The sequence below is a fragment of the Pelmatolapia mariae genome, linkage group LG18 (assembly GCF_036321145.2).
Source record: "Pelmatolapia mariae isolate MD_Pm_ZW linkage group LG18, Pm_UMD_F_2, whole genome shotgun sequence".
In the NCBI taxonomy this organism is placed as follows: Eukaryota; Metazoa; Chordata; class Actinopteri; order Cichliformes; family Cichlidae; genus Pelmatolapia; species Pelmatolapia mariae.
Window position 1 is genome coordinate 23,518,466 of NC_086243.1, and position 13,968 is coordinate 23,532,433.

Consider the following 13,968-nt stretch of genomic DNA (forward strand, 5'->3'; position numbering starts at 1 on the left):
GAGCCGCGCTGGGAGGAGAGTGCGTAATAACATCACAGTCAATGGCTATTGACAGAAGGTGTGCGCGTGTGACTGCGACCTTGAGCACCAGCTGTGTGTATGTGCGAGTGTCAGTCATTTTGTAACTCTCCATGTGTATGTGTGCTCACGTGTTGGTGTTTATGTGTGCTTGTTCTTGTACATTTGTCCCTGAAACATGTGTTGGTCTGTATGCAGTGATGCTGCCGTGCAAACGGCTGTGATGTCTCAGCGCCGATGTCACTGATTCAAAAAAAGTAAAAATATTCTTGCGCAGTGGCCGATTGGGTGAATTAATTATTTGTGACACTGACACAGATTTTGCAGCTGCAATCTGTTGCACCTTTGACAAAATTCCACCATAAAAGTAGCAGAGCAAACAGGTTTTGTTAATGTGAGGAAAAACAGGGAGAATGGTAACTTTATTTTGTAACTTTTGTTATTTATTACCACTTCCTGTGCAGCAATCCATTGACTTTTACACACTCTTGATCAGTGAAAGTTGTTCTTTAAGATTTAAGGTAAACATACTTATATAATTATGAAAGAAATATATTTGATGTGTGTGCGTCAATCACCTTGAACTCCAGCTCCATAGCGGTGACCGTCTCTCCAGATGCGGGTTGGGTGAGTTTCTGGATGTGGGCGTAAAGGTTGCGGGCTGGCACCTCGGTGTTGCCGCAGGTGGCGGCCTCCAGTAGGGCTTCATGAATAAAGATGTACTGGTCCTCAGTCTGGACCATATAGTTCCTCTGGGCACGCATGCACGTCACATGGCCGTATATGTCTACAGATTTCTCGTGCTTCATGCGCTCCAGCATGGCATCGATCACAATGAAGCAGCCAGTCCTGCCCACGCCCGCACTGATGGGGAGAAACGGAAAAATTAATATGTTTTCCTGTTTGTACAGACGATCATCATGCGGTCGAAAGACATCATTAACACAAAAAACAAACATGCATTCAGGAGGACTGTAGAGTATAGTCAGATTCCCGGTTCTTTAATGTTCTCTCTATACTTGACAGCTGAAAACTCAGCATCTTATCATCCGGGGTTAGTTGTTTTACACCTGCTAACAGTAACAAATTACTGGGGCAAATTAATATATTATTACTCTATAATAATACCATCAGCAAATTAATATCAGTGTCCACAAGAACAACATTTTATCATCTCTGTTGCAAATGATGTCCTTTACAGAGTAGATTCATAACTCCTGTTGTTACAAGTACTTCCATTAAATATATTTTAATGGTATTTCAGTTTTTAGTACGTATCTATTATTCTGTTTGATTAATGCACTACTAAAAACACAGCTTGTTTCTTCATGTTCCCACCTGCAGTGGACCACCATGGGCCCTGCATCTGGAGGATTGCAGGCTTTTACCCGCCGAAGGAAGGCCAGGATCGGTGTGGGATACTCGGGCACCCCGTGGTCTGGCCAGGCCATGAACTGGAACTGTCTCACCTCCCTCTTTTCACTGGAGCCATTCTGTGGGTGAATCAGTTTAGTCAATAAAACAGGAAGGTGTCTCCTTAAGCCTAGTGGGAGATCCTGGCATGGTAAAGTGTAACTTGCTCCTTTAAAGTAAGACATTTTCAGCTTTAATAAGTAAAGGTCATGCAGTTTTTTTCATGTGATTCATCATTCTTCATCATTCATGTGAAATTCTGCAGTAAAATCTGAAAAGCACATGTCATTGACTATTTTAAGGTCTCAAGTTAACGCATAACTTTGATAGCAGAACATAGAGCGCTCTACTTTTAGGCCTGTGATCATGCTGCAAGTGTAGGTGTAGATAACATGTATAATTTTGGAACTGAGCCCCAGCGGTTTCTCTGAAGGGGTTTCTTGGCATTGTCACCATTTCTGATTGAAACCAACTAATCGTTCCAGCCAGAGACTTGCATTTAATTAGGAATTATAATAATGTTAGAAATTATAAGCAAGTGATGGAAAAAAAATGGAAGAGGAGAAATAAAGGACAAACCATTAGTCACATCATCACTGCACTGAAGTATACGAATCAAAGTGAGAGAAAAAAGTGCTTCTTAAAAGAAAAAGAGATGAATGTTGGAAGTTACAAAAACAATTAAAATAATGGAAAAATTATTCATGTATAATAGCCTTTAACTGTCTGCAGAAAAATGAGGAATTGCATTTAGACTGCAAATGAAAAAGGCTACTCTACCTTGTAGAGGGCGAAAGTACGGACGCTGTACGTTGCCAACTCTACAGTGTCCAACATGGTGACCTGGATCATCCCATAGGTCTCTGTTCCTCGCGATGGCCAATACTGGTCACACTTCACCTGGCGAAGCAAAAGAGAGGGCACGCTGTCAGGAGTGAACTGCTGCGAGTATGCACCACGAGGCTAGTGAGAGGCTTGTAGGATCACACTGATTAACAAGGAGGAAACATTAAAGAGGTCAGATCAAAGGCTTTGTCCACTGTCTAATTAAAAACTGAAGACTCTGCGTCAGCTCGGGTATCCGCTACAAAAAAAAAAAAGAGCACCGCAGAAGCAAGCTTTTGCATGAGCGTTCATGTGTGTCCGCATTTGAAGCGGGCTTCAATAGAGCATAAAAAGCCCACTTTGTCTTTTACCAGCCTGTGATCATTTTCAATTAGCTAATTGTCGGGTGGTTCGCACTCCTTTGTCATGTATGCTTTTGGCGCATTTGTGCTGATTGGGTGCTGCATTGTGAAGGGAGATGTGTCTAAAAGCCTGTTCTGGCCAGCCGTGAATGGACAGCAGGTTCGGCCACCTGGCTCCATATGTGCACAGAACAAACTTCGCTGTGGATGAGACTAAAGATTCTCCAAACACTAGCACCAAGTGTCTGTGTATCTCTGAAAGGACGACTGGCCTTCATTTTACTCCTTGTGGCTTAGCAACGTGTAGTTGTCACTACTTTAGAATAAAAAAGAAAATGTTTCTTTTCACAGCTTTCTTCACTCACAAATAACCTTTCCTGACCAGACTGATGAATTTAATTGCTGAAGGTAACTTGGCAAAAACTGGACTTACAAAAATGCAATCACATAATCAGTCATTTGATATTTAGAAATGCTTTCATCGCCTTCAACAACTATTGAACAAAGTTTAATAGTTAAGGTGATGAATCACCTTGATACCTAAACACTCGGAATAGCCAGCCTGGTCTTGCCCAAGTGGGAAACTCTCAGGCAGAAACATGAAGGCAGTTCATTCATCCCAAGGTTATAGGGACATAAACATGGGATGGTTAAAGGTCAAGAAAAAAAGTCTGAAGCCCCTTCCTAAAAACAGAGAAGGTGTCTGTCTCTGAAATTCAAACTGGGAGTGGTTCCTATTCTACTTCCGGAAACTCTAGCAACCACAAGGGGTCTGCACTCAGAGTGATGTGCTCTTTTGAGATAAAATAAGATATTTAAGACATGTTTATAATATCCTCTCTCTTTAATATACAATCTGTGGTCTTCCCCTCTAGTTCCTGGCCTGTCTAAAAATGTCTTTGGAAGCACTTCATGTTCTGTATGATCCTTTCAAGGCTTTTTCCCAGTCAGTTACAGGCACGGAAACAACAACTACAGAATCAGCTTTAACGTCAGGAATCCTGGGACAAGAACTTGCTGATATTGATTTGGATAACATGAGAGGAAGAGATGTGGCACGGGTGAGCTAATCATATTGATACTGCAGTACAGAGCTGACATTTGGAAGCACTTTGGCTGTCTCAGAAAGCTGGTAAAAATTGACAAACAAAATGCACTAAAATTCACCCCCTCACATTTCACCTCCCCCGGTGACAGCTTCCATTCAGAGGCAGAGGCAGACCTCACAGGAGAAACTCAATTGAGTGATGGGGAACTGCTTGCCGTACAAACATATGGATTAGCAGTCACCACTGTAATGAATATCTTTGTGCTGCCTGAGGTTGGGTGGCATATTCTCCTACACAAAGAACTACAGAGGGACACGAACACACACACACACACACACACACACAGGCTCCAGGTTTCACTATCATCTGCTTCTGTTTTGAACCTTGCTTTCTCACATGTCGTCACCTGGCCTTTTGCAGCTGGCATAGACCTCTTATCCACACACACACACACACACACACACACACACACACACACACACACACACACACACACACACACACACACACACACACACACACACACACACACACACACACACACACACACACACACACACACACACACAAGTGAGTAATACCGCTGGTCTCATTTCAAGTCCTGACCTTTTAGGGTTCTACTAACTAGTAATGCAAGAGGAAGCAGAAATTTTTCCTGCAGCCGGATCTCATCATATTTGTCAAGCAGCTGCTCTGTTTGGCATGAGACGTCAGTCTAACTGGGTGGTGGGAGGTTGACTCACGCACCATATGCGCCTGAGTGTATTCGCGAGAGAGACGCAGACAAATAAAGATTGTGTATTTATATAAAAGGAGTGGACAAAAAACACAAAATTCCCTGAAACAGTGAAGTAGAACCATGTGTCTAATTAGAAGCACAGGCATTATTTTGGGATGATTTTGCAAATGTATCAATGCATTTCTCTTCATTATCACACTGCAAACACTGTTTGTTTGATACAATTTGGAGCCTAAGTGTTCAATATAATTCCAAAATTAAATTAGGGAATCTAATCAGTTTAGCTGACTGTTGGCTGTCTCATACTGTTTTGGAAAAAGCCATTTAAAAGTTGTCACATACATGCCGCTAATCATGATTAAACTAAATGTTTAATCTTCTGTATAGAGAAAGACTGCTTTGATTTGTATGCACCACATGTATCACAATATATTTATAAAGTATTACTGCACAGCTCTTTGTGAGCGTTAAGCTATAAGCTATACTGAAAATAGAAGTTTGTGGAAGGTTCATGCAAAGTAAAAATGATTTTGGAGGGGGTAACACTGCACCGAGTCACCACCTCCTGGTTCGGAAATGAAACTACACCCCTAAAGCTTCGTCCACCACTCTTGTGATGTCACACACAAAAAAATAAAAAAAATCCAGTGTAGTCTGATATGATTTGGAAAAATACTTCCACCCCCAGCTGGTCGAAGGCGGGTTTGGTTCTTTGTGTCTCTCTCCATGGTGTTGGCAAACCAGCGGATTTCAAAATGTGTGTAGGAGGTGGGGATTGGCTCCGAGGCCTATTCATTTTTCTTTAGGTTCCTCATGTCGTGGTGTTTCAGTTCTTTATATCCTTATGTATATGCACAGCCACCACTCTGGGCTCAAAGAAGGAGAGCCTGTTTATCTGTCACAGGGTTCTGAAATTGCCACTCAGACGCACTAAATATACCAAGAGGCGTTTGTGAATACAAGTATGTCCTCCCCATCAAGTGAATGTGCAATAAAACTCATCTAATCAAGCTGAATATATTCTCCGAGGAACAAATAAATGAGTTCTGTTCTGAGAAGACATATTGTGCTTACAATTTGCCTAAATGATTGATTGCACTGATAGCTTAAAATTAAAACAGATGATATGTTGTGAAGGATAGCAAGTAATTTAAAGCTTGACAAAACAATTTCGAAGAATCAGTATAGATGAACTCAGCTTCAGGTAATGATCTTCTCCCCCAAAACAGTTGAGTCTGGGATTTTGGAAACAAACTCTTATTTATACTTCTTCTCTTCTCCCGTTCTTCATCTGGAGACTGTCTTTTATTAGGGTACTGTATGCATACGCTAATAAAACAGCACATACTGGCACGGCTCCATGCTGATATTTTTTTTCCCCCTCCAAGGGATTCATGAGCATGATTTTGTGATGGTAATTAAATAAACCCAGTCCAATTTTGAATCTCAAGTTGTCTGGTGCTCTTTCTCTTTTTTTCTCCTCTTCTTTTATTAGCATAGATTTATTTTAGGAGCCCACAACTGTTGTTAGATGACAATCCTTTTTCATTCCAACTTCAGAAATTTCATTATAGTGCTGTGGCTTTCGTGGTATTACTATATGTACAGTATGGAACCTTGATAAGGAAGTGCCAAAAATAAATACGCAGAAATCGAGTATTGAACAATTTTTAAATAATCAAAGAGAGTTTGCATTATCAGATTTAAATATATGTGTAGTGCATGTGCATCATTTTCACGTGGCACTGTTCAATAGCAGGATTGCAAAGTTAGACGCAAAGTTGCCAGGATAACTTCATCATAAGTGACAAGCAAACAACAGGAGGGGAAATCGGAAACGGTAAGAAGGTTTGTGCTGTTACCTCACAAACATATTTAGAGTTCACGCAGAAGTTTTTTAGAGATTGCCAAAGACTGCGGAGAAGAGCAGCAACATGAAGCGATACTGTCCGCAGACAACCAAAATATCCTTTGAAGTCCTTGTGACTTTGATCAGGCTGACAAATCCAGCTTTAAAGCAGGACTGGGTGTCTATATGCCTTCAGGCTTTGTTGGGTGTAAAGTTCCTCAGTGTGAAGCTACATAAATATATATACACAGGCCATTTGTGTATCAGAAAACTCCATTTCTGTACACTTTTTGACTTCCAAACGTCAGCTGATGGTTGGGTTTGTTTGCAGCATTGTCAGCCTCGGTGGCTTTAAGTTCTATACAAGAGTCCTTCGTTTTGCTCTCCTCTCTGCACCAATAACAGCTACTGGTTTGTTGATGTGGTCACTCAACAGTGAACAAAAAAACCTCTCCAAGATAAACAATAATAAAAAAATATATTTTACAACTAACATATTAACAAGCATTAAACATTATGTACCACTTAAAATTCATTATCATCATTGCAATTAATAATTTATTATAATCACTTTTATGGGGTTCATTATTAATAAATTACATAATGCACATTATGTCATTAAATCAATGCATAATTAATGCTTTGTGCAGGAATTGTTGAGGAATGAAGTTGCACATTACAATATTTTTAAGGCTTCTCCTTACCCTTGACTTTTCCTCCAGTCTGGTCATCATGACAATGGTACTGGATCTCTGCTCCCACACCATCCTCCAGAAATCACTCAGTGTCTCTGGCAGAGGCCCCTGAGTAGCAATGTAGGCATTCTGCTTCCTGTAGCCGTCGATGTAATTGGCATTAATGTAGTCACTTCCTGGAACGGCTGTAAAAAAAAAGACAAACAGTGTGCATAAAACTCCTATTAGACAGTACGGTAACTTTAACAATATTTCACTGCTGAATGATAGATTTATGGATATTTTCCCTTTGTACACTGTCTGCCAGAAGTCAAAGACAACCTGTCAGTCAATCACCTAGATCACACAGGTCTTTATGATTTACATGCTTAAATCAATACAGAACAAAAAAAGATACTTGGGTTATGTGTGCAAAATTTTCATCTTTTAAACCTGCATCTGCAGGTGTACAACATGTCCTTGGAAGTTTTGAAGGAGGCCTCAATCGATGGCGGTGTCAGTCAATAGCTATCTGAGGGGTTAAGTGGTTACGTGAGCTCTTACCATCAACGGAGGTGAGCACCACTCTGGAGTGATCATAGGCGATTACGTTTGCATAGCGGTTCTTTGGCTTGTTTACTTCCATGTTTGAGTTTTCCCAGGTAAACTGCTGGCCTGGATCAATGGACTGTGAGAAAGGACAGAGGAAGGAGGGAACAACAAAAAATAAATGAATAAATGAAGTACGAATGATTATAAGAGAATGAACAGAGAGCCACCGAGCAAAACGAGAAGCTGTGCTGTGGATACCAGCTTACAAAGTGAATCCCTGATGCTCGCTGCTCTGCAGCTGCTTTTTGTGGATTAACAGTTTGGTTATCTGCGTGACATTTGCTGTCTTATGCTAATGAAGTACAAATATAAAGGGTCTCAATTTTTCATAGGCAACGTGTAGAAAGGCTTTAGTTTTAGTTGAGAAGTTAGAAAGGTTTTAAGTTTGCAGTCCACAATTTGACAATTCCACTGAATTACCTTATCCTGGGAGGTCATCTGCACAATTTGGTGCAGTAACCACTGTTCATTCTTGTCTCTATCGTATCTTCCTAGCTTGTGTTTTTGTCTCATCCTCTCTCTTTCTGACCCTTTCCCTCTTACGTCATTTGTCTCTTGGGCTAAGACGACAGCAGGCTGCATATATATCGATCCGGGGAGATATGTGATGGCCTCTTATCCCTTGCTAGATAATGTCACAGAATCTCTTGTTATGCCATATCGATCCCCCACAGCTCACGCCGGAACCATGTCCAGTAATTCCCCGGGCCTTGTGCCTCACAAATCCAGCAGGAGTTAAAATGACACATTCAAAATTAATTCTCTAACTTAATGCAACTACTTCAGTAATTTAATTATTACAGGTCATTTTACGTCAAAATGCTACAGCACAGCTATCATGTAAAAATACTCGGATAATGGACGAAATCTATGGTGCAAGGTGAAGCCTCGAGAGGAGGAAAATAAAGATCCTGAGCCATTAAATGTTTCTGCAAAAAGTCCTTATACGAACAAAGCAGGTGTAATTCTCCTTATTTGTAAATCAAACATACAGCAAATTGCCATTCAGCTGCTTTCTTACAAACACAATGAACTGATAGCTCTCCTAAAGTGGCACCTACATTAGTATAAATGTGGTATAAAATTGAAATTTAAGCTATTCCGGACTTTTGTTTCTGAACAGGACATAAAAATGTAAAATGCTCATATGCAACTACAGCTCCAATTTGCTCTGCGGTGAGAGTCACAGGGGCACAAGCCTATTGCTGCTGATGAGCTCAGCACTGCCAATTTCTCTGTCCGTGGCCGTCAGTGTGAAGAGAAAAATTTTATTTGCAGTCAAAACATGTCATATCGATTTGAGAGCTCAGTGAACACAGCAGGCACACTAGGCTGATGACAACTAGCAAACAAGTTAGAGGTAGAAGTGGCAGAAAGAGGTGAGAGGCAAATGCCCAAGGTACTCTCAATGACACAGTGGAAATATTTTAAAATGAACATAATGATAGTGCTATGACGACGGCTGCATGATATTGCTTCCTGCGATAAAAAGACTGTCAGGGGAGCTGCAGCATGCCTGATTGACAAATTCTGCTCATTACCCAGTGTGCTCATTGCTCAGTGTGATGAGAGGAAGTGGCAAAGCCACTAGATATTCTGAGCCTTGGGGTAAGACGCAACGGGAGCAGCCGGCGAACGTGACTGTGACAAAGCGCCATGAGCTCTGCCACAGCGCCATGGCTGGCACAGAGATGGATGGCCATCTGCCGGGCGATGGAGGGGGTCTTCCCTGGCTTGGAATGACTGGTGCAGGAAGGGAATGGTGCTGGGCTGGTTGCCTGCAGTCATACAAGCCACTTCTCTGGCTTGATTCGTTTACACTAACTCAACAGGCCGGCAGGGTGATGTTGTAGAGAGGCACTGAGCAACACAAGGAAGAACTTAATTGAGAGCAGATTTTTACCAAGGCCTAATTATCTCCCCGGTTAGTTGTTAATTTCACAGCGAGTCAGAAAATGTCCTTTAGAAACACATTCTGCACCTTATAAAATGAAAAACTTTGCAGACAAATGTATGCATAATTTGTCGTGCACTGTTAATGGCTACTTCTCAGAGATATTTGATGTTTCAGTGAACAAAATATCCATTTATCCATTTTTTTAACTGCTTATCTAACTTAGGATCGTGGCTGGTTTGAGTCCATCCCAGCTGTTATTGGATGAAAGGCAGGCTACATCCTGCAGAGGTCGGCGGTCTATCAAAACATTTCTCAGTAAAGCAGGTCCTGTAAACTAAAACCTCCAAAATTCCAACACACATTTTCAGCTCCAACGTGTTGCAGCAAAACACTAACGCTTTCGAAAGAAAGGATTAATCACACAGCTGCTGTGTTAGTTTTAGCTGGGAGTATTCCAAAAAATGAAAACTGAATAAACAAGGCCTCTATCATTCATAAGGCAAAGTACACAAACACTACATTTTAAAGGAAGAATTTTTATAATTGTATTTATCTAGCTTGCTTTGTGGGTCAGCAAGTGTGTTAGAACAGTTATATAAAGCTATCAAATTGATGTAATTTTCCCTGTAATCACTGGACAGGGCAGATAGCCGAACAGCTCAAATAAAATGTTTGCTATAGTTTGGGCTTATGATGTTGCGTGGGAAATGGTTATGAGGTTGGCAAAATTACTCTGCTGTTTCTCTCGGGGTGCAAAATTGCACAGAATAACATCTTGATGTATGGTCAGGAACAAACTGAAAGAGGCGAGAACATAACCTTCTAGATTGATGTAAAACAATCAGTCCAAAAAAAAAAAAAAGACTTGTTGAACCCATTGATGGAATAAAGCTAATTAAAGAAAACACATCAAACAAATCAGCAAATAAATAAAAGATGGCTCTTGTTTTTTCTGCATTCAAGGATGCCTCTCCACTTCATCTGGCCTTGCTTAGTACCCAGACGAACTATATGCCACTTTAAATGCAAATTTGCTTTTGTTTTTGTGAGGAAGAACACCGACTAGAGATAATCTCTCACCGAGGCTGCCTGTAAAATAACATTCCTCAGGAAAACATCAACACGCACACAGATTGCTTAAGCAACTTGCCACCTACTAGTTTTGTGAAAAGGCATCTCACAGCATTTAATGTAAGCGTTGCTTTCCTAGTGAGATTGGTAATAGAGTTGTAAAAATGACTGAGGAATGTCCGCGTAAGAAGGCTTCCATAATCTATTAGAATACATGCATATGGGATCAAAGAGAAAAACTTCCCCCCAGATATCATAACAAAGAAACACATTTTCACGCCTGAAGGAGTGAAAATGTCTGATACAGCATTAGTGCGCTGCTCTTACCTCGTACTCCTGGGAAAAGCGGAGGCCGTCATTGGCCTTGAGTCGCTCTATGTGGTCAGCCAGGTCAGCGACGGGAATGGGGGGGTGCTCCCTCATTCCTGGGAGAGAGGAAGAATAGGGGTGGGGGGGTGGGGGGGGGGGAGAGAAAAGAGTGAGACCTGGCTGTTTTTGCGTCAAACACTGACTTGCACAAACACTGGTAGGACCACAGGGTGAGTGAGGCTGCCGGTGGGACCATGGGGTGGCTGTGTAACAGTGAGGAGTGTGCACTTTGTTCAACAATGCATGAGGCGAGGGAGAGAGGAGAAGGCAGAAGGGAGAGAAAAGAGAGAGAGAGAGCGCACAAGTTGAAACAGGCTTGTGACATTTGGTGACATTTGGTGATATCGTCATGCTAAGTGAGTAGGACAGAGGTGGGGCTGATACGGAGATGCACATGAGTGACTGGGTGAGCATGCTCCTTGAAGGAAGCAGGAGACAGACATCTCTCTGACTCCACAAAGCTCAATTGGTGGCAGAGGTGGGCCCAGAGCAAGAACCCGCAAGTCTCTACAAATCAGTCACACTGTCACTTCCTACTGATGAAAAAAACTGACTGGTCACCAGCCAAAACTCATTTCTTTGAAAATCCCTTTCCCTACAATAGACTATCTTTCGGCCCAGCCTGGAGCGCTCGGGCTGGATTAATTTCAAACAACCCCCCTGCCGCTCTCTAGATTTCTCATCGCTGGGTTATTGGATGATTTATTGCTAATCTACCGACACAAATTCCCCCTGTGCCTCTGAACTTGGCAGGGCTATGTACTTAAAGGGATTGCTGGGAACTTGGCTCATGTGTTAAAAGTTAACTGTATGTAATGCATGAAGACACTTTAAAGTTATACACGGAGCATCATTAACCTTACACACAGCCTTGAAGTCACACAGATCAGACGCTTTAAAAATGCAGATATATTAACATTAGTGCCTTTGGCTGAGCACATCTATAAGGTCATGGGTCATGCTTTCAGATGAGAGACCGCTCCAGCCCTAATAATGCTCTAACGTTAATGGTTAATGGCTAGTAACTATGGCCGCTGTACACGATGAGACCTGGCCAATTACCCAAATTGAATTCTATCACACAGAGGACCCTATGAACACATTAACATCGGTGTGTATGTGTTTGTGCGTTTTCACCAAGGTTTTTTTTTCTACAGCAATGTTGTTGGTTAAATGGAGAGTGAAGCCATAGATAACAAGGCTAATGTAGAGCATGTGTAACTGTCCGCACTGCTCAACTACCCATGAAACCATCTAATCCACTGCTTGTATCATAAAGGTGTTGTGGGAAGTTCACAACCAAAAGAGGACATTGCAGCATCCTTGGAATGCTAGAAGCTATAAGCTTGTAGGCTCATGATGTCTGTCAGGATTGCAACGCGGGAATGGGTTTCGGGAGAGAGGGAAGAAAGACTGCATGTGTGGGAAATACACAGTAGGTGAGAAAGCAGACTAACTTGGAGTGTTGGGGCAGCGATGAGAGCTGGGACCTGTGGAGAGAGGAGAGTGAAGGAGGAAGGAAGAAGAACACTCAATCAATGGAGGTGGCTCAGGATCAGACTAGGGCCAAACAGTATCTGCAAATAACCTTTCAAGCTAGCTGGAGTGTGCAGCAAGTGCTGTTTGCCCTCTTGGGACAATTCAAGTAGTGCAGTTTACACTGTTAAACAAAAGTGCATACAAAGCTTGACTTTAAAGTACTCTCCTGTGGCAGGATGTGTAAACTCAGTGCACTGCATCACAGAGTAAAGGCCACTACATGTTTCTGCTTAAGAGTCAAGAGGAAATGTTGACATCTGGTTGGTGAAAACTTTACTTGAAGGTAAAAGTTTTGCTAATATCCCTTTCTGTACGTGAATCATTTGCATGCACAGGTACCCACCCAGTCAATCGGGAAGCCAAGCAACTGTGATGAACAACTTGACAGAGTGGGTAATAATTAGATTTTTTCAGTTAAACTGAGGGCTGGTTTAAATTCCTAATAAGAGTGTTCTTTGCTTCATTAAACATCTTTTTTTTTCTTTAATGAAGTCACCACATTGCCAGCTATTAACTAGGTGAGCACAATACAGTTACTATTGATAGATGGCCTGGCCAAACTTAAAATGCAGGTTACGTAATTACTTCAGCAAACTGTCTCTAAGTGGTACTTGATGCTATATTTAAAGTGTTAGCAACAAGTGATCTTAAGTAAATATTTGCAAATACCATCTGATCCACGTCTGTCAAGGATAAATCAGGTCAGTTACTCAGAGAACCACACGACTGCTGCTGGAGTGCCAAAAAACGCACAGCCGAAAGCCTGTTGAACAAACCAACATGCCGGAGACGTGAGCTGCAATCGGCCAGACCGTTTCGACAACAATCAGTATCAGAGCAGGAATGTTCACCTGCTGGGGGCGAATCAAAGAGAGAAAAGAGCGACAGGACAGAGGAATGGGCCGTTCAATATTCTCTCAGCTCAGGCTTGGAGTCTTCTATGATTTCACAAGCTAGACACAGCCTTGGTAATTTTTGATAATCACCGCTCTTGAAGCAAAACAGCGAGGTGGAAAAGGAGAAAAAGAAGGAGATAATGTTGACGTAAAGGGAGAGAGAAAGGGGGGGGGGGGGGGGGGTAAGGGGAGAAAAAGAAAGAGATTACCCTGCAGGGGGAAATGGAAGACAAAAGACGAAAGAGGTGGAGTGGGAGGATGGGAGAACAGGGCTCTTTCAGAGCGACAGCACTGCTTAATTCCTCTGCAGGGGTTCAAAGGGGCTCTGTGTGTGCGTGCGAGTGAGTGTATGGCAAATGGGATCTTTAATAACCCGTGAGAAGAGATACACACGCGCTCACACAATCACACACACACACAGGAAAAACACACAGAAACGTGCGCGTGCACTGAGGTTGACATTTTCTCTCAGCTCCATTGTTCCCTCCGCCTGGCTCACCTTGACATCAGAGGCAGCAGGACTCATTACCAGCTGGGGGGAATGAAAGGAGCTCATGGAGGAAGGAGGAGCAAGAGACCAGAGGAGGAGGAGGAAGAAGATCAGGAGGAAAAGGAAGAAGGAGGATGCCGAGGCGGGCACCCTTACACGACGCAC

At 42.2% G+C, this 13,968-nt stretch overlaps 1 protein-coding gene across 25 annotated transcripts in view; it reads right to left on the minus strand.

Moving 5' to 3' along the window:
• Nucleotides 1–13,968, minus strand: part of LOC134616307 (receptor-type tyrosine-protein phosphatase F) — a 163,523-nt gene that overhangs the window by 10,172 nt on the left and 139,383 nt on the right. For 19 of the 25 annotated variants that reach the window (XM_063461080.1, XM_063461078.1, XM_063461076.1 and 16 more), the window contains 7 exons: nt 12,336–12,368; nt 10,837–10,934; nt 7,494–7,617; nt 6,960–7,135; nt 2,212–2,331; nt 1,357–1,511; nt 597–882 (listed from right to left, as the gene is read on the minus strand). In XM_063461080.1, the coding sequence (XP_063317150.1) occupies nt 597–882; nt 1,357–1,511; nt 2,212–2,331; nt 6,960–7,135; nt 7,494–7,617; nt 10,837–10,934; nt 12,336–12,368 (992 nt within the window). The remainder of the gene's footprint in view (nt 1–596; nt 883–1,356; nt 1,512–2,211; nt 2,332–6,959; nt 7,136–7,493; nt 7,618–10,836; nt 10,935–12,335; nt 12,369–13,968) is intronic. The other 6 variants (XM_063461085.1, XM_063461083.1, XM_063461082.1 and 3 more) reach the window with 1 other exon arrangement.